Below are 27,800 nucleotides of genomic sequence, written 5' to 3'. Positions count from 1 at the left end.
TCTCAGAGGCAGTGTGTGAAGCATTTGTGAACACATACAGTAACCAAGTGACAACACTACAGATGGACACCACACAGGTTATATCAAAAATAAGTATTCTTTATATAGATTTACCACAAGACCATTAAACGACAAAAATACACAATACTGTTACTTTAGATGGTAGAATTTTGCTTAGTTCTCTTTAGTTCCTAAATGCGACACTTTAAGTCAATGTACCTTTTAGATGCGACACGCAGGACAATGAAAGTGTTGCAACAATGTTGATGCGTTGAAGATTTTGGGGCAAAGAAGTAAAGACGTGAAGATCTTCCAGATGCGATACGCTTCTCCGATGTTGCGAGAAGACTCGACTCGATGCGTCAGCTGCAGCAGCGACACCCTTTACGCGATGCGATGACAGCGGCCTTGGCAGCGGCACTCTTCTCCGACGTTGCGAGACGCTTCCTCTCGATGCGATGCTGCAGCGGTGACTCCCCTTTACGCGATGCGACGACAACAGCCCCGACGCAGCACGCTTCTCCGTGGATGCGAGGCGCTTTTCTTGATGCGGTGCAATGCGACAACTACGATGGTTGCGATGGCGACACGCTTCTTCCTCGATCGGAGACTCTTCTCTTGATGCGGTGCAATGCATCAGCTACGATGGCTGCGATGGCGACACACTTCTTCGGCGTTGCGACACACTTCCTGGATGATGCAAGATGCTTCCGCTTGATGCGATGCTGTTGCGGTGACATACTTTGCGAGATGCGACGACAACAGCACGCTTCTCTTTCTTGAGTCACGCTTCCAGCTCCTTGCGACACGCAGTTCCTCAGAAGGCCCAACAACAGCAGCAGGCACTTCCAAAGAACTCTGGGGAGCTGGGGGTGAAGTTTGTTGTTCCTGAGACTTCAGCAAGAGGCAAGCTCTTTTCCAAGCCCTTGGAGATCCTTCACAAGTTGAGCAAAAGTACACACAAAGTTCCTTTCTCCTCTCTTTGGCAGTAGGCAACCACTGCAGGCCAATCCCCCAGTTTTAGGGATAGTTAGTTCCTCCTCAGCTTTTTCTTGGTTCCTCTCCTCAGCAGAGTTTCTTCTTGTTTCCCAAAGTGATCTAATTTATTGGGATCAGGGTCCCAATATTTATACTCAAAAATCCTGTGTCCTCTGAGGGCAGAGGGCCCTTTGCCTTGTTCAAACCGGTTCTGGTCAGTCCTGGAGCACTTTGTTTACCTGACTCCTTCTTTCCTTTCAGAGTGCAGGGCAGAGACATCAGACGCACCACAGGAGGTGGAACTAGCATTGTGGAGGGAAGGCACTGCCCTATTCAGGTCCCAGGTGCAACTCCTCCCACCCATCTAGATGCAGATCTCTCTATTCACCACTGGGACACCTCACCCTGTCTCCTGGAATTTCCTAGCCCTGTCACTCAAACTCCAGACAGGGAATACACAGCCTAGCAGAGGCAGGTTTGAATGGTTAGACAAGAAAATACCTACTTTCTAAAAGTGGTATTTTCAACCACAGAATGTTAAAACCAAATTCACTAAAAGATGTATTTTATCATTCTGAGTTCAGGCATACTAAATTTGAATTTCTACCATGTTCCCTGAGTCAGTTAATATTATAAGATGTAATAACCAAACTGCCCATTCTGGCCTATGGAGAACAGGTAGCCTTGCAATAGTGAAAAACGGCTGTAATTCATTATTAGAACATGCCACACACACCAGGGCATGTCCTACCTTATCCTTGCAACGCACCCTGCCATTGGGCCTACCATAGGGGTGTCTGATATGAAGAAAAGGGAAGGTTTAGGGCCTGGCAAGTGGGTGCACTTGCCCAGTCAGCATGACAGTACCAAACTGCATGCAGGCTCTGCAATGGCAGACCTTAAACACATTTTTACAGGCTGCTTCTGTGGGTGGCACAACCAGTGCTGCAAGCCCACCTGCAGCATTTGAATTTACAAGCCCTGGGCACTCCTGGTGCACTGTGCTAGGGTCTGACATGTAAACCAAACCAACCAATCATGGAATCACAACTCATACATTAATTTACAATAGGGAGAGCATATGCACTTTAGCACTGATCAGCAGTGGTAAAGTGCCCAGAGTCATAAATCAGCCAACAACAGGTCAGAAAAAATAAAGGAGGAAGGCAAAAAGTTCAGGGATGACCCTGCAAAAAAGGGCCAAGTCCAACAATCCTTAGTGAAATTGATGGATATAATGTATAAATTAACTCATTCACTACATTAATGGGAACCTATCTACAAGAGATCAGAGAGACTTTTCAACAAGCTAAGATGTCAAAAACAACATTTCAGATTTACCGTATATTCAGATATAACTACTCTCTTCACTAATCAAGATGTTAAAGTAATCAAATGACCTAGAGGAAATTATGCAGGTCCTCGCTAGTATTTAAGCCATTTGGCATCTTAGTGTCGAGAGTCAGAAAAAAATGTGTTTCAAGTTGATGGAGGCTCTTCTCACTATTCCCCCACCCCCGTCCGGGTACAGGTACTGCCTCCAACACAGAATATTGGAAATCTTCAAGATTGTCATGATGCACCAATTTAAAATGTCTGGCAACCGGGTAATTCGGGTCCGAATTTACGATTGCCCTTATGTGTTGCAATATTCGTTTGTGTACAGGGAGCTTAGTGCTCCTTATCTATTTCAGCCCACAGAACATTGCAATACATATATGGCGAACTCAGTGCGGCACGTCAAGTGGTCCTTTATGAAAATCTGTGTATTGCTGAACGCTGTTAAGTACTGCGACAAATTGGTGCCAAACTTACAAACACGAGTTACATTTGTAAAAACGAGATTTAGTTAACCATGTGGATTTTATTGTTATTTCAGGGCTCGTTTTTACTAATGCATCCCTCATAGAGGGAGGCCTCCTAAAAGTAATGGCAGGTAAAGATGACAACATAGGCTTTAATGTAACATCCGCGAGGACTATGGGCCATTGCGAGTAAATAATCTGGTGAATTTTGCGTTTGTGCTTACTGAAGGTAGTGATAAGTCTTATATTGAGTATATCACTGTCGTTACCTTCAAAGGAAGGAACCTGAGCCACCATTTGTTCATTTTTAGGTACTAGTATTTCCTGGAGTGTGCATCAGCTTGACAAAGGGCTCTGTTTAGCTGGGACTTTTTATAACCTTGATTGAGGAAAGGTTCAAAGGCCTCCTGCTGCCACTCTTGTAAGTCAGAATTAGAACTACAAATACGTTGAATTCGCAAGAATTCTCCGTATGGGATGCTTTGAATTAGGTGGCAGGGATGCAAACTATCCGCGTGTAGAATAGAGTTGCCCGCGGTCTTTTTGCAGTGCAATTTAGTGTGAATCTGAAATGGTTTAATGTTTTTAATTTATAATAGAATGTTTTTCTTATTCGTGTGTATGTTAGTGGTATATATATAACCCCATAACCCACAACTAAAATTAATTCCACAATTTCCATAATTAGTTTTCAATCAATTAATTAATATTAACTAAGAAAGAATTATTAATTAATTAATCAAAAATATATTACTTTCCACCCATAAACCCCACAACCCACACCTAAAGCAAATCATACAACTACCATAATTAATTATCAATTAATGAGTTAATATCAATTTACAGCTAAATATTAATTAATTAAACATAAATGACTTCCCACCCTTTACCCCTATAAACCCCACAACCCACACCTAAATTAATTACACAATTTCCATAATTAATTTTCAATCAATTAATTAATATAAATTAACAACGAATTAATAATTAATCAAAAATAAATTACTTCCCATCCTTTACCTTATAAACCCCACAACCCACACCTAATTTTTTACACAATTACCTAATTAATTATCAATTAATTAATATTAATTATCAACCAATTAATAATTAATTACAAATAAATTACTTCCCACAATTAACACAATAAAATCTAAATTAAAATAATTTTTAATTTATTACAATTAAATTACTTCCCACCCTATTCCCCTATAAACTCACAAAACACTACAGAACTATAAAATGCAAAATTTCACCAAAATAAAATTAAAAACTACTAAGAGTTTAACACATATATTAAAAAACATAAACAATAATTATACAAAAAACATACATTTAAAATATAAACGAAAATAAATAACACTAATTAAAAAATCGATATTTTAAACAACTATATTTTTGCAAATAATATTCATGCCTTCTATTATTTTAAAAATGATATTTCTTACCTTAAAGTTGATATTCTTGAGCACGATATTCTTGCTGTCGATATTGCTGAATCACGATATTTCCAACACGATATTTGTGTAAGTCAACATTTCCAACTCGATATTCTGTCTCAACACCCAATGACATGGCTATGCTAAGCCTAATAATCAAAAGATAATGGCACACTTTGATCCATGATTCTCAAGTGACGAAATTGCTACAAAACATTCAAGAATTACTTTTAGCAAAGGTACGGCCTTTAGAAATATTCTGAGAATGTGTTATCCAATGGAAGACTTGAGTGGCACAATATGTTACAACATATCCAAGTGTTACTTTTGACAAAGGGGCTACCTTGAAAAAACTACTGAGTATGATTTATCGTATGGAAGACAGGCTTAAATGTGGGCTGGAAAAGTGCCCATTATGTATAATTAGGTCCCAGTTTTATGGTATTTATTTTTGTATAATTTTCGTCTGTATTTATCCATATTTATTTGTTGGCCATTTTATCTATATTTATCCATATTTGTTTTGTATATGAATGAAGTTGAAAAACTGTACATTTGCAAATTCATTTAACTGATAGATGCACACTCGTACTTTGATGTCTGTCGCGTTCTATCTATTTAAGCTGTCAAATATTACCGACCAATATATCCACTGGTAAATACTAGCATTATACGATACATGTATGTTGACATATGTTGTTATTTAAATACATTTCATCCTGTTTTTTAATTTCCCATGCTGTCCATATGCTCAGCTGCTGGCCTATAAATCATCCAAGACAGCATGGAAAGTCCCTTAAAAGGAGCACAGTTTTCTGTATTTATCCACTTTAAAAAAAAAATAGAGATATTAAACACGGTGTTTTCTGTCTGTATTTATCTGTAAAAATCTCTAAGAACGGAAAACAGGGAGCTTTCTGTATAATTCAGGTATTCCCTACACAACTGCATGAGATTTCACTGTAGAACCAGGAAAATATATTACATAGGAGAATGCATATCTTCTGCTGCCTTTTATGAAGTGTATGTATTGAAATGTAATGTAGAGGAGATTTACATTGGTAGCACTAAATGGTCATTACATGACTAAATGCGTCTCTTGTGTAGAAGCAGGACACAATAAGGACAAAAGAATATAACAATCAAGATATGGACTTGAATGTAAAATTTGATGTATCACAGCTCAATAAGGGCATTTAAGAGGTTGTGACAGAAAGCTCAAACTATGCATGTCAGAAGCGTATTGGATCATATGCCTAAAAGCAATAAAAGAAGATCACAGCGAAGATTGTGAATGATATCAGTTTTTTCTTGTTGATTACATAATAGGCTGTCACTATGATGTTAGATGTGAATGAGTATGCTCTTATTAATATTTTGAATGTAATGTGGAGGTTTTAACTTCAAGAACCAGTATTTTAATCTGTTTAAACATACAATAAGTAGTGAACACAATTGTTTGTAAATGAGTCCCCGGGGAAGTTGCCCTTTACTTGTAACATGCAGACACTTTGGGCATTACAGCTATTACACTATTGATATGAGAACCATGATATGAGAGCCGTGCAATACACGGTGAATGATAACTTTCTATTTGACATAAAAATCATGTTTAGAACAGTGTTGTGTAGGTAGATGAAAAAACAAATCTTGGACAATACCTGGCATTTTATATCATAAAATCATATTCCATATTATTTTATTTAAGATCTTGTTGAATATCTGGGTATAATTAGGTATATTTTCTCATATCTATGCATCTAATATGGTGAACTGAACCAATATATGGTTTGGAAGTCCTGTTATATTGAAATGTATGACCAATGTGCATGTGGAAATCTTTTATTGTAACCATGTGTATTCAGAGCACAGTATGAACTTGATACACATTTGGAACTTTCAATATTTGTAATATCGGAACCATGGTAGGCTTCATATCTGAAAGGTGCCACTTCAGTTGTTCTGGACCTTTTCTAGAGACACACTTCGATTAATCTTTTTAGTAGCATGAAAGTGTGAAGGGGAGAAAATCATTAATAGCACAGTCAATTTAGAAACACTGCTCCTGATACATATTAGCCAAAGGACTACTTAAGAAAATTAGTTAAGTTTATTACAAAGCCAAAAATAACTGAACATATACACACCTAAACACAAGGGTATAGAAATACAAAGAAAATAGCATAAAGCTGAATCTACACACCCAATTTAGATGTTGCAACTATTATTTTGAGAAGGAGGAGGCAAACTATAAAAAAGTAAGAGTCCAAATTTCCCTGCATCGAGAGTTGGTGAGTGAAGAGCATTTAAATCTATCCCTATACTTTCACTAAGGTGACATCGCTGCAATAATGAATAAGCATTTCTAATCAGGAGAAAAGGTGTCAGTCGTGGAGTCTTCCTAAAAAGCCTCTCCCCCATTGACATGGGTCCCGTAGCATAAAGCCACTATCACAAGAGGAAGAGCTCATTCTAAGATGCTCCCTCTCCACAGCCAAGGAAGATGTGGGCACTTTCCCTAATTCCAACAACCAGCAATCTGCAGATAAAATGCCCATCATGCACCTCTCGCATGTACTCCACGAGTAAAGCCAAGAGTGTACTTTTCTACGGTGTTCTCTATGTACATCCTTTGCAACTTTTCGTCATTGGCTACTGTGCCGTCTCCCATGTGAAACCAACTTCTTTCCCTCATCTGTCCAAGTCATGTGATGATAGCTTCCTCTCTCCTTGTCTAGCTGCTAAAAACAGAGACATTATTTTGCCTAAAAGAATGCTTCTCCACTCCTAATGCACAGCGTGAGAAAGAACCGCGGCCACAGTGCACATGAAATTCAAAACATTAATCCTAAAGCAAGAGTTTGCCGGGGGTTTACATTTCAAGCCAACAGCTTTGGCTAACATAATAACATATCAATTAAACATTACTAGTTGCATAACTACATTCCATTTCAACTAACACATTTATCATATTATAGTAAGTATTATTATTATTAAACACGTCTAGTACATGAGTAGTATAAAACTTCACAACGCAATTTCTCGATGTTAGCGTCTTCTGCTAGTTATAATTAATTCCTACGTTAACTCTTCATATTGTTTTGTCCGTGAACTCAAATATGTCAGGTAGATACGTTCACACGGTTCACAGTTCTAACACTTACATTTGCACAAAACACGATTATATGCAGGTGCGCTCTACACGTGATTATGATGCACCCCTACAAATGAGAAAACTGAAAATACTAAATTTCTACTCCATCATGTTCATGTTGATAATTGAAACTTTTAAGATGGCAGCTGTGTCGAATACATAGTCCTGTGTGCTTTTGACACATAGACTTTGTGCACCTTTTAAAATTGATACTTCCTAATTGATGACACTATACAACATGTTACCCTTTACGTATTTGACACACAGCATGATACAACACAAAAACATAAACAAGGTGGTGGCAGTTTTGGATTCCATTGGAATCTGCACGTTCTCGTACTCCAACTAGGAAGTGATACCATTCCTACCAGGCAAGTTATGTCTCTGTATGCTTGGCACCTATCGATAGTTCGTTCATTGTCATAATATTACACTAAGATTTGACTTTTTTATTTATATCAGCTAAATTTTGATTCCTGCATAAACACATGACTTTTCAATGTTAGTACTGAAGGACTGTTATATTTCTATTGGAATCTGTGTGGCAGACACTACTAAGATTTTTACAAGGGGCGCCTAGATTCAGAAGAAGGAGTGTTTTATGCGCTCTCATCAGCGTGTCGTCAGAAGCTGTGCTTAGGCTGCTGATGAGAGTTCTGACGGCCTGGGTCTTTCCAGCGCTTCCACACTCACGATGACCCAGTGGGGCTGTGTGCAGCGCACAGTACCGAGGACGGCAGCAAGTCATCTGAATTCTGCACGAGATGCAGGATGTCAAATTTGAGCTTCACCATTATAGCTGAGCAAACACAATGAGGTAGGTCCTGGAAAAGGGTGAAAAGAAACCTTAATATTAGCCCTTTCCAATATGGCGTTCTGTTCATTGCAGGATGTGGGAGTGTCCCAATCCAATGTGCTGTAGAGTCTTTTTCTGTGATGTCAGTTCCTACTTAAAGCAGATCTTTTTTATGAGAGGATGTTGCATCACATTGCATTTACTCCTTGCTTTTTCATTACTATCTCCACCTTTTGCTATCATTCTTCCTGATTTTCCCTTCTAGCAGCTTAGATTGTTTTCCTTCTGTTGGCATAATGTGGCTCTTTTCTTCAATTTGATGTCAGGGTGAGTTTGATGCCTCACTGATTTCTCTAGTACTATTATCATCATCAATCCGAAATTACAAGATTTCCAAAGGAGGTCTTTTCCTCTTTGTGGGTTTAAACTCTTACCTATGACCCTCTGAAAGAGACACTTATCACCTTTCACATAGAATATTCTGTGCAGGGTGGCACCGTGGCTACTAGGAGGAATCGCCTTCTTCTTAGGAAGTCTAGAAGGGTACTCAGCAGACCTTTTTAGCACCAATCTCTGACAAGATAAGTGTAATGTATTTAAATTCGTACTATATTGCTTTTAATGCTGAGCAAGTTTGTAGGGCACCATGCCAGGAGACAAAACACTTGATGGCACAATATTTAAGAAAGCTGTGGAACATTGAATGAAGATTATTGAAAAACATATATGGAATCTTCACTTGTAAGGCAAAGGAATACTGCATGAAATTTCAGATGCTTATGTGTTATTGAGAGAATAATATAAGACATTGTATACAGAATTCACCTGTGTCCTTATACTAAATGGATTGGTTGTGATTTATCAAATGTACAATAAATGCATTTTGTTTTTACCATAAAATCCCATTTTCTGCACTTCACTAAAGGTGCTGCAGTAAATGTATCAAGTTTGCTACTTTTTCATTGGTAAGGGTAGCGATAATGGGTACTAGCTAAAATATTCTTCAAACACTTAGGGCCCCATTATGATGGTGGGTGGACTTTGTCCGCCCATCACCGTAATTGTAAACGGGCCGACCGCCAGAGATGCGGCGGTCCTGCTAGGCCCATCAGGATGCGACTACCACCCTGGCGGTCGAATCCCGCATATTTCACATTGCGGCGGGCGGTGCTGTAAGCAGCACCCACCGCAATGCAACATATGCATGTTGTGCATTGGCATGCACAACGTGCCTGCCACCTTGTGCATGCCAATGCAGGGGGGTACCAAAGGTCCCCCCCAAGTGTACCCGCCTCAACACCCAAGGGGCCCGCAACGGGCCCCCAAAGCCAAAGACTGCATGCCTTTCCATGGCGGCATCGCCGCCATGGAAAGGCCAAAATCTGCGCCTCGAATCAGGTATTTGCCTGCTCTGCAGGCAGCCTCTCCACCGGACTCCGAATGCAGACGGGCTCTAAAGGCAACATTTTCTTCCTATTACATGCAAGCCAGGCGATCAGGCATGCCTACATATTGGCGCACATAGAGACACCAGATCCCACAAGTATGGAGGCAATTTAAAGCAATTACGGCAGCTTTCTTGCCACTTATTCAGTTTGGAACACTATATAAACCCCACCAACTCCCAGCTCAGTTATCGACGAGGAGGAGAGATGGACACAGCTAGGTGCCACAGCAGAAGGCGCACCTTGATGCAGTAAGAGAGTGAATGGGATGTGTGGTCAGAATGTAGATGCACAAACAAACAAAAATAGACCTTGCATTTCTATGTGTTTATCATCATGACAACTTCTGTTTGTTTTGTCTTTATCCCTCAGAGTTATGTTATGTTATATGCATTTATTACGCGCACAGATACTCAAGAGTGTCCTGGTGCGAATCTATAAAAGTAGTATGCTCATCATCAAACTAAAAGAAAAGTTTTCAGGTTTTTTTAACGTACCCAAATCCTGGATGGTACGCAAACTCAGCGGGAGTGTGACTAAAGGGGCCTTCCCTCCATTTCTCCTTCCATGGAGCACGTAGGTAAAGGCTCTTGGGTAAGGTATGAGAGAGGACTTCTCTCATTTTTAACTGTGTGTGCACAGATGACTGACACTTATCACGCACATATAGCCACGCACGTCAATTACTGTGGTTTCGAATGAGTTTATTGCAAGTGACCAAGGAAATCTCTCATGGCCCTTCTGTGCTTTTCTCTCTTTTTTTCCCACAGGCTGACTTGGAGCCCTTTTGACGTGTGGAGTGACAAAGGTCACCCCATCGAGTGGTGTTCTCTTATCACAAGGTTGGTAACGACGGAGCCTGCTTTAGAACAGGTCCTGAAGAATGCTGAGTACCCTTTTGGGACACCAGGCAGAAACATGTTGACCCTATTCACCACGGTGAGGGGACAATAATTTCCCCACGGCACCGTTCACTTTTTTAATACCATACAGTTGCCAACCTTATTAAAATTAATTCGACAAATGTAATGGTTTTTTAATCACACTCACTACTCACGGGCCCCCACTTTGTTTAGAAGTGCATCCCTGTCACCAGGTGTATGCCCGCCCTCTATCAAACCAAGTTTTTAGAGGGCGAAGACTGCCGATGATGAAGCGTGACACCTGGTGGTGTGTGAAGCCAGTCCTTCACTTTTTGTGAGATGTCAACACTCACAATTTAATTTTGAGCACTGTTGGTCACTTTTCTGGAAGCAGCCCCACTTGTGTTAAACATTGTATGTTGGAGGCTGGCTCGCTCCTGGCGCCCTGTGCCTCTAGTTCCCTCCTCCGGTTAGCCGCTGGGGTTAGTATGGTTTATAAGGCCAAAATTCGCACACATCATAATATGGTGAGCGGTGCCTTCTAGGCACCGCCACCATATTACGGCCCAGGACCGCACGGCAGGCAATCATAACGATTGCCTGCCTGCGGAAAAGCGGCGGACAGTTTTTCCTTCCACCGCTGTGCCTGCACCGTTGTAATAGGGCGTGGGGTAAATGGCGGCAGGCGGGGAAAGATATCGGGCGGATCGCCACCGCCAGTCGGGGGGTGGCAATCCGCCCGACTTCATAATGGCCCTCTAAGTTTCTCACTCGTCTTTTCCCCTTCTACTGTAAATATAGGAGCTCAAAAATTAACTTTTTCAGGCTCCAGTTCCAAAAGGATTAAAAACACCAAATGAGATTTTAAACACAGAATCAAAGTTTAAGTCCAAGATCTCATCACTCCTTGCCAAAACTTGAATTCAAAGTCATATCACTACATATCGACATGGGTTGTTACAGGAGATAACATTCCCCTTTCCTAAGGGTTTTACAGGCACTAACACAAAATATATCAAACTTTGAACCTATGATAGAATAGACCTTCCATTTTAAAAGCTATAAATAAATTGTTGTTTTTCATCTTTTTGGAACTTGTCCTGAACCGACTGATTTTTTTAGAACAGATATACGTAATGAAAGGGGAAAAGACTAGTGAGATCTTTGAAGTCTGAAGAATAAATGCATATTCTTTATGATAGTGTACAAGCACATACGAATGTATGAGTAAGATTACATGAGTAATCTAAAACAGGAGCCTTTGAGCAACAGGCAGGTCTAGTGCTTATAACCCAATACCATGGTGTCTTTATTGTAACAATCATAGAACTTTGGGAGGAGTGCTCTCTAATCCTCCATAGTTATCCATTTCCGAAATGTTACACAAGTTTGCAGATTTTGGAAATTACCCACAGACTTTGAGCCTCATTACAATGCCGGTGGGACCTCCACCGACAGGCCATCAGTGGCGGTCCCACCGGCATCCAGCCCATCAGCCCAACCGTCGCATTACAATGCAGATGGTCTGACCGCAGAGTCCGGGAGGAAGACCGCCATCTCCAACCGGATGAAGGAGCCCGTCGGGGCAGTGGTCTGAATCCTCTCTACAATGGAGGCTGAGCCTGTACAGGCACTGCCGTAGGAATTAGGATGTCTCTTTCTGACTGCCATGAAAGGGCAGATGGAAACGGATTTTGGGGCCCTGAAGCAGGGCCCCAGACCCCCGTGAGCCACTCCTAAGTGGCCTACGGTGTACATGTAGTGCCGCCCCACACATCCATGCACCATGTGCCAGGCACCACTCGGTGCTTTTCACACGGTGCATGGATGTGCACAAAGTACTTTTTTCTAGTGCATTTTGTGCTGGGCCGCAGCACAAGCGCACTAGAAAAAAGTGCTTTTCCCACCGCCCTCATGACTGTCATATTATAATAGGGCAGGTGGGACTGCCCGATACAATGGCAGTCGGCGGTCTGACTGACCACCATCCTAATGAAGCCCTTTGTTTAATCTCTGCTTGAATTTCCAGGCAGACAAGCACGTAGAATCATCAGAAAAGGAGGAGGATTGACTGAGGCCAATGAGGCAGACTGCGGCTCTGCTGCAAAGCGGCTGGGCTGAGCAGTGGACACATGCGTAGCAAGCCTGTGCAGGGAAGCCACCCACATCCAGTCACTCAGACACGCAATAAATGAATGCACCAAGCATGTGCGCATTTCTGGGTATACAAACATGCTGGGGCGGGCCTGATATAAATGTGTATGCAGGGCTGGACTGGAAACCAATATATACCCAGGAACAAATGTCCAAAATAGCCCAAAACTGAAAGTGGCTGCAACTAGAATGCAGCCATGGGGCACAGTTGGGTGCTGGCTGCTTATCTAGCCCCCTAGCCTGCTGCCTACGAGGAATATGCCAGAGTGGCAGAATGACTAGTCTGGCCCTGGGTGTGTGGTGGCATCCTCGCATCAGGGAACAGAAAGGCAACTGGCATATGTGTGTCACAGTGGTAAGGGAGAGATGTATGAGGGAGATGGAAAGCTTGACATCAGGGCTCACAAACTAGTAGTAGAAAAGAGATGTTTGAGGGGCCTGAATATTATAATTAGCTCGGGTTATTAACATTCAGGAATGTTGTCAATAAGTACAGTCACTGCAGTTTGCTGTTGTTTTCTCGTTGTTTTGACATTGCTCCAACAAATGTTGGTCTAATTTCGTTTCTACAGATTTTATGAATTTTTTCCACAGAAATGTTAAAATATATCTGCAGATTTCCATATGTTTTACCCAATATGTTGACTGCCTCTAATAAGACACACTGCTGTATTTCCCTTACTCATTGATACAGTCTTTAAATAATAAATCCTGCTATCATGTTGCGGGACATGTGTACAACGCCTGGAAGTGCTCTTGAGCACTTAGTAAGAGGAACGGTGGCACCATGCAAACCAACCCATACATGCATATACAAAGTATTGGGTCTAGACCATCACACAATGCTGAACCTCGGCTTCTAGAACCCAAACCTTTAAAAAGAATAACTTATGGCTCAATCCTTCTCAGAGAGTGCAACCAGAGTTTGTAGCTCTTTTACTCTATGCTACACACCATTACCTCATTGAAACCCTTCTATTTGAAAGACATTTTAGTTAATTTCTCTTCTAACAACAAACACTGGTGGACTTACATTTTACACTGTCTCTTGCCTTGAGGCCCACCCCTCTACCTCGATACTGTATATTCCTTATATTCCTTTCTTGAGCCTGTTGAGTCTTATTACTCAATATTTGTAACTAGTCCTTCCAGGTGCCGTGCATAAGGCGTTATTCTAATTCAAAAGAAGGGAATCCCTGCATCACTGCATATAATGTGGTCAGTCAAGCATCTCAACTCCCTGGCTTGGCAGCAAACTGAATGTTTTTATCAAATGAATGCCAGCCTGCCAAAGTCACAAGTGAGAGGGCACGACAGGCTGCGCAGTAACAGAGTTTTTTTCCCCTGAGTGCTTAGTTTGTGCTAGTTTATGACGGTGCAATTCCTTGCATTTGTTATTCATTCTAAACAGGCAGTGTTTAATTTGAGCCGATGGTTGCTGATGGGGGCCACCGGCACTCATGTTTGGCTTTTATCTTTCTGCATCTGATATTTGCAAGAGAGGAGATAACACAAAAAACGGAAAGACGAGGGAAGAGAGAGATGGATAAAAAGTCACAAAAGTAGAAAGTAGGAACCTGCAGGAGTGAGATAAACGGGGACCTGCAGGAGTGAGATAAACGGGCATGGAGTATCTGGAAGTAGATTAAAGAGACATGGAGTGTCTGGAGATAGATTAAAGAGACATGGAGTGTCTGGAAATAGATTAAAGAGACAGACACGAGGTAGATTTAGGCCTTTCCAGCCTTGCTCTTTGGCATACTAAAATTTAATAGCAGTGGCCGAGGACTTCTCAATAGAGCTTTGCACCGGCACTGATTCTGTTACAGATAAGCACAAGGCACAGGGCAGATGGCATATAAACAGAATGAGTTTCTTTAAACTAATAAAACCGTAAACAAATCAGAACTGTGTGGTGCTGCCCAGTTACAGCTTGTGGTAATACAGGCTTTCTCTCACCAGCTCTGAGAGCTCAGCTGCCTGGCACTAGTAGCAGTCATGCGTCCTGCATTAAAAAGACAGTCTTCCTCCATGCCCATTAGAGGTGTCAGGGCTCAGGTGAGTCACGGGTCACCATCCGTGCTCGACTGCCCGCGTTGGGTCTGCTCTGCAAGGCTGGCTGGAGTTAGTTTCAGTCCCTGACAGCGGTTCTGTTGAAGTTAGTGCAGGCACCTGAATTTCAGAGCAGTCTGCTAACCCTCACCTAGTGGGCTCCTCCTAAAACCAGTTTCATCATCGTGTTGGGAGTAGAAGGGGAAAGGAAGGACTGGGGCCCACTGGCAGCTGACGGGAGAGCTGGTACAGCGAGGGGGGCAAGGGAAAGACTGCTTTTTGGGACAGGAGGCTAAATAAACAGATGGCCATGTATTTCAGACAAGGGCCATGAGGCTACATTAAAGAAGGATTAAAACCACCCATGTACCAAAAAAGCTGTTTAAAATGTGTGTATTTTCGGTGTTCTGAAACTTATCCATCATGATTTACTCATTTGTGTTTGGATCTTTTAGATTGCTGTATTTAGGATGGAAAAAAATGAAAAAACAAGTGCCAGAAAGCATGGACATAACAGCAGGATGGACCACTTGCAGTGGTAGAAAGAAGCTACCGAGACCTCCTCCGGTGCAACTCTGTGCTTTGTGTCCTCCTGTGCGATTAAGCAAAGAGGCAGTTTGAAAATAAGTTCCTTAACCGAGGCATCCAAAGAAAGTCATGCAGACGCCCTTATTTTGGGACCATTAGTGAATCGGATTGTGACGGAAAGACAGTGAAGAGCTTTGGTGAAAGTGTGTGCATGCACATCTGTGTGTGTGCATGCACATCTGTGTGTGTGCTGCATACATGCCAATAGACCCGATTCCGGCGGGATAGTCCCGATTTTTAAACCCAAACGTCCTTTCTTTTGTCTGTCTCCCACCTGAAATTGCCTACTCTTCAATTAAAAGTCAATGAGGGAAATACATTTTCCGGCCTTATTTTTTTTTTTTAAATCGCCCACTTTCATCTACAAAAATGTTGACAGGTATGTATGTGCGTGCATGTGTAAAGTGTCTGTGTACTGCCAGTGCTGTTTATTCCGCCGTGATTATACAAACAATCCCCAGGAAACTACTCTTTAACTTAGCATTATATAAAATAAGTGCCAATTAATGCTAAAGAAGGCTATTTGTACACACGGAAACGGTACATAAAATAACCTTATATTATATAAAAATATGGTTAAATTAAATGGTATTTAATGTCTGCACAGCTACATAATAATCCACATTTGTAAAGCGCGAACAATCACCCGTAAACGTCTCTAGGCGCCGTCGGGAAGATTTAAGCAAGCTATTGCCCAGAGTCACATGGTGCTAGACTAATCTGCCGCTGGCACCGGGGATCGAACCGTGATCCCCAGATTCCAGAGTCAGTCGCCAAGGTCAGGTCGCCACACCTCTTCCCTGGGATAGTTTAAAAACTGTAATTAATTACACAACTGTCTTTCATTGGGTAAACATACCACAATCAAATGTAATTTATATAAATTCAATTGCACATATGATCTGATTCTGTTTGGGTACAACCGTTGCAATCATAACAACATTTTTCTAATATAGTCATTGCTATGAGTTGACAAAGATTGTTTTTCCATCAATTAACGCAAGAAACAATAGAATATTTAAATGGCAAAATCTGTTCTAAAAGACAGTAGAGTCGCTTTTATCATGGATGAATCTTCTGTGATGACATAAGATTTAGACCCTTGTATCGCCTGGGAGGAAAAAGAACATCGTGAATTGGGTTTTACCTCGACACTACTGCAGAGTTTCGCAACTAGAAACTACAAGCTGCCCCCTTCTCATCCCTGGGGAGTCGGCCTAGTGCTCTGGGCACATCCTTAAGAGGTTCCGGCATTATGTTAGAGAGGAGGCCTTGCTTTGGGTGGTGTGAGGGGGGGTCGCTGTGAGACAAACTAGAGAAAACACGTCCGACTTTGCAGTGAGATCCAATTAGTTTGGCAGACTCGGACACCAGCCCTGGCTGACATAGGGGTCTCCAAAAGTGCTGTTCCCTGCATCTCTTGAATAGGGCCCTGAGGCTATGTATGCTGTTACACTTTTAATGTGGGCATCTTACCTACTGCAACAGACACAATACACACCTCAAGCACAGTTGGTAGCACTATAGGCTTGCTCTACAACCTTACAATGAAAACCAAACACGCTTAATTACAATTAGAGGTGTAATATTCAAGCAGCATTTGAGTGTCACTCGAAATGTCATAGGTTAGGTATGACGTAGAAGTGGCACTCACAAACACAATGGAAATACACAAATGTCACAGAACAGCAACCCGAAATCTGGGCAGCCCTGTAAGACTATTGTTTTTTATGTTTCGATTTCTTTTGTAAAGCGCTCAAACACCTGTGATGCATCCGCATAAATACATACATGAAAAATACATAAATAAATATTGTGTGTGAAGGACTATCAATGTAAAATGCACCAACAAGCTCCCACGACCCCACTCATTCTGCTTTTGGCGGGCCGGCCCCTTTAATGGGGGAGGGACTTTGTGAGGAGGGGGCGGGAAGCCCCGCCCCCCACCATCTGCCTGTGAATCTTTGACATCAGCACCTGCATCCCGCCCCTCCCCCACCAAAACGTGCGCCCTCCCCCTTCGCTGCTCTCGGCCCTGATTTCCAAGATGCTGCTGCCCTTTTAAACCGGACAGGCTGCTGGTGGCTGCTGTCCTGTCTGCCCGCTTACAGCTCTGCCGCCCTGCGCCCTGCCAGCCGCCGCTCCTCACAGGTTCCTCCTCCGAGCCCCGCACAGCCATGTCTGCCAGCACCGCGTACAGCGATGACAAAGGGGGCTCCTCCAGCCTGGGGGAGCCCGAGTACGGGCACGACCCTGCCAGCGGGGGCATCTTTTCTTCGGATTACAAGCGGTAAGGCGGTGGCGCCGGGGCGAGGTGTTGTTGGATGAATGGAGGAGAGAATCTCTGTCCTTATTATCAACGCTCCCATCTCTGGCATCGGGAGAAGGGATGGATAGGAGGATGTCTCATCTCGCTGCAGTGTGGTCTTGCGCAGATTTATTATTGCCGTGGGGGAGTTGGGTTTAGAGAGGAATGTAGCATTAAAGGTACATTTTGCCCGGACATATTTCCAGCAGTAGAGGTGGACTTGAGATGCGCCTTTTCGAGGAAGGCCGGGAGAGTGGCATTGCATGGGTCCCGGCTGGAAAAGACTGCAGATTCTCTGTGATTTTCGGGATAGACTGGTTCTCCAGTCCTACACACGTGGTCTCATTTTGTGACGGCCACCAGGGTGTATGCCAGTTCTACCCAGTGTGGGAACTGTAAGCTGTCACAAATGCCACACACCCGGGGTTTTACTCAGGACGCGTTGGACAACCCCACGCACTCCAGTGTGATTTGTTCGATAGAACTACTCAGTTCTTCTTGCAGTGTCTCCCTCCGTATTGTACCCAACACTACCTTTCCCTTACTCCACTAACTTCCTAGGTGCCATTTGCATGCTCCAATTGCTCGTCAGATGCCCACTGTTGACATGGTGCTAGTGACCCCCTGCTGGGGCGACTTCCAGGCCGGCGCCAGCCCGATATTGCTGTATATTTCTGTCTGTGGTTTATATGTAGGGTAGGAGGCGGGGCAGTGTCAGCGCGCGGTCCTGTCGTCACCCCCAAGGCTGCCGTTCTATTTTCAATACAAACATCACAGACGGGCTGCATGCAGAAGATGCTGCCTGGGAAGAGGCGAGGGCTTGTCAGTACAGGCCGCGCCTGGTGGCTTCCATAGGTGTGCATGGATGGGCCAGGAGAGACAGCCCGGTGCCTTGGGAAGGCTGCCGGGGAAGGAGCTGAAAATACCCAATAGAGGGTATTTCTTAGTATGTGAAAAAGGCCGGCAGGGCTGGGTGCAGTCATGTGCAGGGCCTACAGGAAAACGACGAGTTCCTGCCTGGGCGTCGGAAAGGCATGTGATGGGTCCTAGTGAACCCGTATCGGTCTTCAGGCATCAGCCGATCTGGGCGAACCCCGCCTCTTGCCATGGGTTCTCCCCGATGACCCGTCGCCTCGAGCGACGCTCTGCACTTTCAGAGATGTCACTTGCGTGAGCAAGGGTCACACACGCGTGAGCAAGGGTCACACAAGCAGGGCCCCAGCAGTAGCGTAGCAAGGAGGCAATGGGCCCCGGTGCAAGCAAGAAAATGCCGACCCCTCTCTTTGAATACAGCTATTATCAGGGTTCAATGGGCCACCAAGGGCTCGTGGTCCAGGTGCCAATGAACCTGCTGCACCATTGGTAGCTATGCCCCTGGGCGTAGGGGAAGCTGGGATACTCTTGCTACGCAATTTGGCTTAAATACAGGATCGAGTCTGTTACATGTATGCGTCATACTGGGCAGAAGGACACCTTTTTACCCGGAGGAGGGGGTGATAGACCTGGCAGCTTGATGTGGTTTCCCCTGACTTTTTGATTCTTCCTCCCGTTATTTTTACCAGTGTGCTGGACTTAGTTTTTGCTGGTTTAGGTGCTCTGGGCACTTTGCCACTGCTGGTCAGTGCCAAAGTGCAAGTGCTCCGTGTGTAAATTGTGATTTTGTTTGGTTATCCATGATTGCCATATCTGATTTACTGGTAGTTCCCTAGTAATGTGCACTGTGTGTACCCAGGGCCTGTAAATCAAAGGGTACCAGTGTGCCTGCAGCACTGATTGTGCCACCCGCACAAGTAGCCTTGCAAATGTGTCTCAGACCTGCCACTGCAGTGTCTTCGCTTGCAGTTTTTAACTGCCCTGTCGACCTGGCAAGTGCACCCACTTGCCAGGCCCTAACCTTTCCTTTTCTTACATGTAAGAAACCCCTAAGGTAGGCCCAAGGTACCCCCATGGGCAGGGTGCAGTTTATGTGAAAGGTAGAACATGTGCTGGTGTGTTTTACATGTCTTGATTGTGAAATACTGTGCATTTCGTGTTTTTACTATTGGGAAGACTAGCTCTCTCATAGCCTATCATTTGAGCTGCCTTCTAACATTTTACATGTGTAACTTTCAACGGGGAACAGCTAGAGCTTTGAGTTTAGGCTCTCTGAACTCAGAATTTAATAACACACCTATTGGGAAAGGCGGTTTTTAAATTGTGTGTTTGAAAATACCACTTTTTTAAAGTTATAATAGAATAATGGGGGTAACCCATGGTAAACCACCGGACCTGGGTACAATGCAATGCAAACAACAAGGTGGTCCTAATGGCAATGCCTTATTGTCAAAATGTAGTAGAACATTATTGTATCATATCTATGATCAAATAAAGTAATCCTTGTGCGAGAGAAACAAATATATACCTGAGAGAAAACAATACTTATTAAAAGGGAAAAATATCCACATTTAATGTTTGCTTTTCAGAACAAATCAATAAGTCATACAAGTATTTGAGAGCATATTTTTTGCAGGTTGCTCAAAAAGCATTGCATAGAAAAGTATACATAAGAGTGCTCTTGTGAAAACGAAGAATAAAACCATCAAGAAAAAGGAACCTTTTCTTAAAAATTATTACCATTAGCACTGGCTGGTGTGGCTTAACGATGCAAACCAGTGTAGTAGGTCTGTTTGGAAAATAGTTTTTCTTTCTTAGAGTCCATACAAGGGGATAGTGCTCATTGAGTCTCAACTCACCATCCAAGGTGGGCTAAGGAGTCAATACAGGCCAAAATGTTAAAAATGTTGATGTTTTGACCAAATTACTGCAACGAGGGTGGATTAAAGCCTCAGCATGTGGGTCTCCATCAGGGGGTGAGATAAGGCATAAGGCAACCTGTAGTTGAACAATGGGGTCCTGCACAGGATATGTGCAGACCCTCATGGTCCTTAATTCCAGTGACTGTCGGGTGATGTGCTGCCAGCGGATGCTACTCCAAAGAGGAACCGCCACGACTCTCTCGCAATTGAGTCCTCTCTTTGCATATTCAAAAGGTGATTAATCAGACCGTTTTCTATATTCATTTCACCAAGATACTTGGAACTAGCAATGTTTGTGAACACTCACCACGGCGGTTTTGATGATATTGATTTTATATTTATTAGGCGCACAAATCGTCCTCGAGGGGATCTCTTGTCGCCAAAGCCGTCAAATACAGGTCACAGTACCATAAGATGGAACAACCATGTTTTCAGGAGTGTCTTAAAATAGATTAAGTCTGAGCAAGAACAAAGAGGCACATGTAGCTGATTCCAGTGCTTGGGAGCTAAAAAGGAAAATGAGCGGCTACCATAGCTGGCTGTACGGATACTTTTGGGGTGGAGCAATAGTAGCTCACTTTATCTGAGGTGGGGTACCGGGATATATGGCTTCAGTTTGTTTTTAAGATAACATGGTCCCTTCCCATGCAGTGATTCAAAGACAAAACGGATATTTTTAATGAGTGCAGGCTTTTTTATGAGAAGCCAATGAAAGGAATGTATTAAAGGTTCAGATGGAGATTGCAGAGTAAGATTACAGACGAGGCGCGCTGTTATGTTCTGTACCATTTGAATTTACCTGACTTACAGCACCCGTTGGGGTTCGAAGAGCTGACACTAAGCGGGACATCTTTCCCAGTCCAGCATAAACATGTTAGCTTGGAAAGTGATTGTTTGGTGGAGTCAACAGTGGTTGGCTAAATTGCTCTCAGGACTCGGGACAATATTTCTCCTTTCGACAATAACGAGGATAGCAAGGGTCCTCTTGTGGTTCCAGGGCATGTAAAGCATACCGACTTCCCTCAAAGGCTTTTTGTGGCGCTGGAGCCAATCCTGGGATGGTGATGGTGGTATTGAAGTCTGCGTACACCAATGAGCGGGTTTTGCCAAATGTAATTCTCAAAAACAGAAGTAACATTTGAGGGCAGCGCCTTTAGTTTTCCTGTCACATCTACACTGATCCACTTGCGAGAAAGAGTTTGCATCCTCTAAAAAAGAACTGAATGCCAGAGAGATAGAGGCATCCATTGGCTTATCCAAGGGTCAAAAATATGTTTTCTGTCATGCAGAAGCGCCAAGACCTTTGTGGGTGGGGTGGACAGGGTTTATGTTTATGTTTGGTTTGTGGTAGAGCGCGTGGCTGCCCAAGGGCTTCCCAGCGCAGAATGAGGGCGCTGAGAGCAAGGGTGGGCGATTGGAGGTTAATGTGGTAACAGCCATGCTTTAAACTTCTGCCTAAAACTGGTCTCCTCTTTAGCAGTCTCAGCTCCCAGGGCATAGCGTTTCAGAGCGTCAGGAACAGGTATGAAAAAGATCTACCTCCCCATCTTAATCTCTAGGTTCTTAATGTTCTCATGAGGTGTTCTTGTGTAGAACTAAGACATCTCATCGGTACATATGGATAGAGGAGATTTCTGATTTTACATGGGTCCCTGCTATTCATTGCTTTTTGAGCCACGCAAAGTGATTTAAACTTGATCCTGGCATCAATGGGCATCCAGTGAAGTCGATATAGGTTGATTTGGAAGTACACTTGCTACAATTGGTGAATGGCTGTACTGGGTATAAGGGAGTTTCGTGATGGAGTTTAGCTTTTTGTTGTGCTGATAAGAATTGTTCTTTACCCGTTCATTCTGCTGTCCCTGTTCGTCCTTCGTTGGACTCTTGTGAGTCACTGTGGTAGGTCAACTGGAACGGAAGGAACTATTGCAACACTCAATATATGAACTAAGGTGGTTGTGTGTTACCTTGGTTTACATGCTGATGCTGTTGTAACATCTGTCTGCACCTTGCTTGCATTGTTGCCGTTTAATAGTACAAATGTATACATAAAAAGGGTAGCAGGGTTGTAGGACTCACTTTAGTTCAGAACTTGCAAAAGATTCGCCCACGCAACCAACTCAACTGGAGACCTTTGTGTTTCCAATCTATTCAGACAGGGGGGCCAAGCTGACAGAAGTCACATTTCAATGCTTTGCGTTTGGGAAAGCAGACAAAAGATTTTACATTTTACTTTTGTGTATTTTGTATTGATTTATCTATTTTTGATTTCCATAAGTTCAGACATAGCTCGTATAATGTTGTAGCCTGTGTCAGAGATGCACTAATTGAGATATACCTTTGCTGAATCAAAACAGAGGAATTAATGGGAGCCAGAAATTGATGATCAAATGTAAATCACTGCCAACATCGAATTTAGGTGTAAACATTTACTTAACCTTGTATATGGCTTTGTGGTAATACAGAGTTTTCCAGCTCTACTGTAGGTGAAGTAGAATTTGTTTGGGATTGGTTTCATGTGGCGTAGTTGCTTGGAGTAGCATTGGCTGGATTTTAAGATGCTACTGAAAACTACCATCCCATTTTGTGTCTTTTTTCAGCACAGCACAGCATATTTTTTAGCAAGATCTTTCAGTGGTGATAAAATAAGCCACCTGCCCCATTGCATTGCTCCGAGGATTATTTGGTTAGTTGCCAGAACCACACATCATTCAACTGGGAAAGCAGAAGTAGTGATGGGACCTGGGAAACATCAACAACAGGAATGACGATTGGGTTTCATTTAAGATCCCAAGATGGGGGTGAGTGGACACCACCAGTTTCTGAAAACCTATTTTAGGGACAGTCCAAATCTGCAGCGACAATTTTTCTGCTGAAAACACAGATTTCTTCATACACTGTAGATTTCTTAGTCCCCTGAAGATTTTGGACATTTTGCACATTTTCTCAGAGTTTTGACATTTTGGGAATTGCTCACATATTGTCGATATCTACCTGAATTTCCAGGCAGAGTGAGATTGTGAGAGCATCAGAAAGGAGGAAGCAATAACGGATGTCAAGTTGACGGGGCATGTGTGGCAACTATCCTCATGGGCTAGCCACACTACAGGCACTGACGAAGGAACTCTTTGGGTCTCGCCTAGCTGGCGTCATCGTTTATTTAAAACGATGGCCTCAGATTTGAACTGATCCTTTTTTGTTGCTGCCCTTTCCCCTTTTTGTCCGGCCCATCCGTACTGGATCGTCTGCTTCACGGCTGTCGTGAAGCAATTTCTTATCTATAGGGGGTCATCTGTTTTCACTCAGCCACGTGTTTATTTTTGCATCGCGCTTTCACTTAAAGTGAAAGCGCGATGCAAATATAAACAAGCAGGTGCCTTCCCGCAATGGCGAGCGCTTGTGTTTTTTTACATTTGTGTCTGTAAACAATATATTTCTACTGCTAGAACGCACCATGCCCGTACACCCTCCCGGGGGGTTTCAGCTCTTCAGTCTAGGTAAAACACATGCTTTATTCCATCTAGTGGGCCAATCTCAATCCACGTGTTTTCATTCACTGTTGGCTGGACAGCTGAGGTGGCAAAAGCCTCTGTGCGCGTGTCTAGCGCCCACGATAAACATGTCTTCTCTTTTAGTATCTAGGAGTCCATGTGTGCAACAACAAATGTAGATTTTAAAACGCTGCAGGCTGCCGAGTCAGTGTAATGCGCATGAAAGAGTTTGCCCTCCCCAAGGGATAGCCCACTACTCCCCGCAAAACTATCCACTCCGGTTGAATGTGCGTAGCATCCCACCACCCCCACCCTCTCTCCCTTGATGAACCACTGTACACTTCGACGGAACATCTAAAATAATCCGTCCCGTTTCAAATCGGTTCACTACCACCACCTCCTGCCCTCTCACGAGGCCGTTGTTCCGTTGCTCTCCCGCGCCCCCCGTCGGCTCAGACAGAAAGGAGGAGGCGGAGGAAGGAGCGAGGGAGGTGCTGCCCAGAAAGAGGTTAGACACACAAAGTACATTTATCTCCTGTGCCAAAAGCCCCATGCTCGCCATTGTGTGAGCTTCCCACGGCCCAGAACTCCGTCAGGTTGCACCAACCGCCACCACTCTCTGCAACTGAGACACCTCCAAGGACAGTCAGGGCGCAGGAGCACAGGGCAAGGGATTCACACGCAGTGTTTAGGAGCCGGGCCTGATGACTCCGGAATGCCCGGATAGGGCCTGTCAACCAAGATTGGCTTTTTATTAATGTGGCGCATTTCATTCTGAACGTCAGCGCCCACTGGTGGAGGAGGAGGGGTGTTCAGCTCGGGCACTGGGCGGGGGAGTAGGCCACGAGCCAAGGGGCGATTTTAATCGTCAGCGCGCGCAACCGGAGTGGCTCACTCTGATCTCAGAAACAGGTGTCGGAATGGTGGGTTGTGTCCCACCCACCTCCCTTCAGAGCGCCTGTCCCTCCCGTGGTACAGTCCCCAGGACCTCTCTCTGGCTTGCCTCAATCATTTCGCTGCTTCTCTTGGGGTGCTGTTTGTGCACCCCAAAGATCACTCAATCAGCGCAGTTTCTCCACCACTTTCGCTGAAAGTTGCTTAGCTTGCGAGCCGGTGTTCAAAACCTTGTTGTGAGTGGCTCACGTGAGCCCATGCACAGGAGAGGCATGCGTGAAATGCTTCCAGGAGACACATGTTTATCTATCTCCCTGTGGATAGGTAAGCTAGTTGCTTTACCTAATCAGATGTGAAACACAACTCAGCTTCAATTGCAGCCAGCACTTAGGAGACGGGGCGTGTAGTCAGCTCTCACTGAGTGAGTTTATGGGTGCATTTTTCGGGGTGTCAGCACTTAGGAGAGGGGGCGGGTAGTCAGCTTTCTCTGAGTGAGTCTATGGGTGCAATTTTAGGGGTGCCCGCACTTAGGAGAGGGGGTGGGTAAGGAAAGGGAGCCCATTGCCTCTGTGCCCTTTTGCCTGCAAGTCACCGGGCACCCTTTCCATGGGTGCATGGAAGTGATCTGTGCCCAGAGATTACATTCTGTGAATTTGTTAATTTATGGGTGCATTTTTAGGAAGCAGAAAGTCCCCTACCCTCTCTCCCAAATGCGGAACATAAGTGCTTAGTGGAGGCAGTTGAAAGTACTTTTGCAGTTGTTTTATTTTTTTTGTAATAAAGATCAGGTGGCCTCTGAGCACTGCTTGAGTGTTCAATTTTGGGTATCCTGTTAGAGGTGCACGAAAAGTCCCCCTGCCTTCCCATGGGCAGAGAGGATTCAGTGCTAGGTCGGGGCTAGGTAGGTTTTCACATCCTCCCTCACCACGCATAAGCTTTTTTCTCGGGTGGACTTCATGTTGGGGATTCAGGTGTATTTGAGGGGGGCACAAGAACAGGCAATGAGGTGTTGGAACAGGGCATAGACGAGTCTATGTGCATCCCCCCCCCTCCTAGAATCATGCTTGCGTTTTCTTTTGTGTTTTGTGGTGAGGAGATGTCTGGAATTTATGAGTATTTTTGTCAGGACGCCTGGATTTAGTGTATCTGTATAGGTATGTTGGTATATTTGCTGATGTGTTGTAAACGAATATGGCATTTCGAGAGAGAATGTACTGCGGCCCCGCCCCCCTCGCTTACCCATACGTCACCCCACCCACCTGCCCCTCCCTCCCACCGCCCCTTCTTAATTGCAGTCGCTGTGCGGTGAGGAGAGCGTCCCTTGACCCTGTGTACAAGCAGGTGGCTCCCCACGCCGCACAGCTAGCTCCACCTGTCTCTGCCATGCCTCCCCACCATTGCTGCCGCGAGTTCTAGCCTCCTCTGGCCACTGTCTCTCGCTTTTGGTTTCTCACTGCAATTTGCATTGTTTTTTCTCACTATAATTGCCTGCTCTTCTAGGCCTGCACTGCCTTCCTTTTTGCTGTTTTACTTCCCTCCATTCTTTGTTCCCCTCACTCCCCGTAGCCCCCCTGGTCCTGACTTTCCCGCCACTGCTTCCCCTAGGGCCCGCCCCCCTCACCCATTCGTCACCCCACCGCCTCCCAGCTGCTCCTCCCTCCCACCTCCCCTTCTTAATGGTGGCCGCTGCGCGGCCGCACCTCTGGCATGCCAGAGGCGTGCCTAAGGCAAGCCCATCTGCGCCTGGACCACGCCCAGTGCCAGACCCCCTGGCCCCCGCGAGCACCACGACAACAGATGCCGCTACGATGCCAACCTCCTCCTCTCACTCAACGCCGGCCGATCTACCACCTCCTTCCAGGCCACCCCGAAGCGCACCCACAGACCCTTCAACTGCCGAAACTGCAGCTTCACTAGCCAGCGTACACCAGCACGTCCTACCCCTCCCCACCCCAAGGCAGGCCACAACCATCTCAGATGTACACTGCTCAACTCCCGCTCCATCCACAGGCACATCGTCAAACTGTGGGACCTGCTCGACTCATCCTCCCCGGACGTCGCCTTCCTGGCGGAGACCTTGATGAACACCTCCTCGGCACCCGATGTTGCCATAGCCATCCCAGAGAGCTACAAGATCACCCACAGGGACCATACCAACGGTGAAGGAGGAGGAATCGCCATCGTCCACAGGAACACCCTCAGAATTTTGACCAGCACCGAAGACACCCTCAGCACTGCCGAACACCTGCACCTCCAGATTCACACCGATCCCAAACCCACCCTCAGAGGAACCCTTGTGTACAGGCCCCCCCGGACCCCAGTCACAGTTCAGTGACTCCATCACAGACGTCGTCCGCTCGCACACCTTGGCCTCCACAGATTACATCCTCCTCGGTGACCTGAACTTCCACCTCAAGAACGCCAACAACAGCAACTCCATCACACTGCTGGACAACCTCGCCAACCTCTGTCTCAAACAGCTCATCACAACACCCACCCACTCCGCCGGGCACACGCTCAGCCCATCTTCTCCGCCAGCAATCACGTCGCCTTCAGCCACACCACCGAACTCCACTGGACCAACCACCGCTGCATCCACTTCTCCTTCGAGAAAAATACCGCACACAACCACCCGCAACGAATACCCCACCGCAGCTGGCACAGGATCCGCGATGACCAGCTAATCACCACCCTCGCCCCAGACCCACCTACTGACCACACTGACACAACCGCCCGCAACCTCAGGCAATGGATCGACGACTGCACCAACACTCTCGCCCCGATCAAGAAACCCTCAGACAGACGCACCGACAGAAGGGCCATCTGGTTCACCGCCGACCTCCAGACAATCAAACAGACCTGCCGAAGACTCAAGAAGAAATGGCTCTTTGAGCAAACACCAGGCAACCACATGGCCCTCACAACCAACTCATCTGAACCGCCAAAAGGACCTCCTTCAAGGAATGCATCGACAACAACGCGCACAACAGCAAAGAGCTCTTTAACATCTTGAAGGAACTCGCCAACCAAAGCCCCAG

General features: G+C 44.8%; 1 protein-coding gene across 3 annotated transcripts in view; it reads left to right on the top strand.

The window, feature by feature from the left end:
* Window positions 1–17,315: 17,315 nt before the first annotated feature.
* The window catches only part of AP3B2 (adaptor related protein complex 3 subunit beta 2), a 405,963-nt gene continuing 395,478 nt past the window's right edge, over window positions 17,316–27,800 (top strand). For all 3 annotated transcript variants that reach the window (XM_085644011.1, XM_085644012.1, XM_085644010.1), the window contains exon 1: window positions 17,316–17,564. In XM_085644011.1, coding sequence (XP_085500137.1) covers window positions 17,452–17,564 — 113 coding nt within the window. In that variant the 5' untranslated portion in view covers window positions 17,316–17,451. The remainder of the gene's footprint in view (window positions 17,565–27,800) is intronic.

Source organism: Triturus cristatus, chromosome 3_1, assembly GCF_964204655.1.
Source record: "Triturus cristatus chromosome 3_1, aTriCri1.1, whole genome shotgun sequence".
In the NCBI taxonomy this organism is placed as follows: domain Eukaryota; kingdom Metazoa; phylum Chordata; class Amphibia; order Caudata; family Salamandridae; genus Triturus; species Triturus cristatus.
This window is presented reverse-complemented; position numbering and strand designations above follow the sequence as displayed.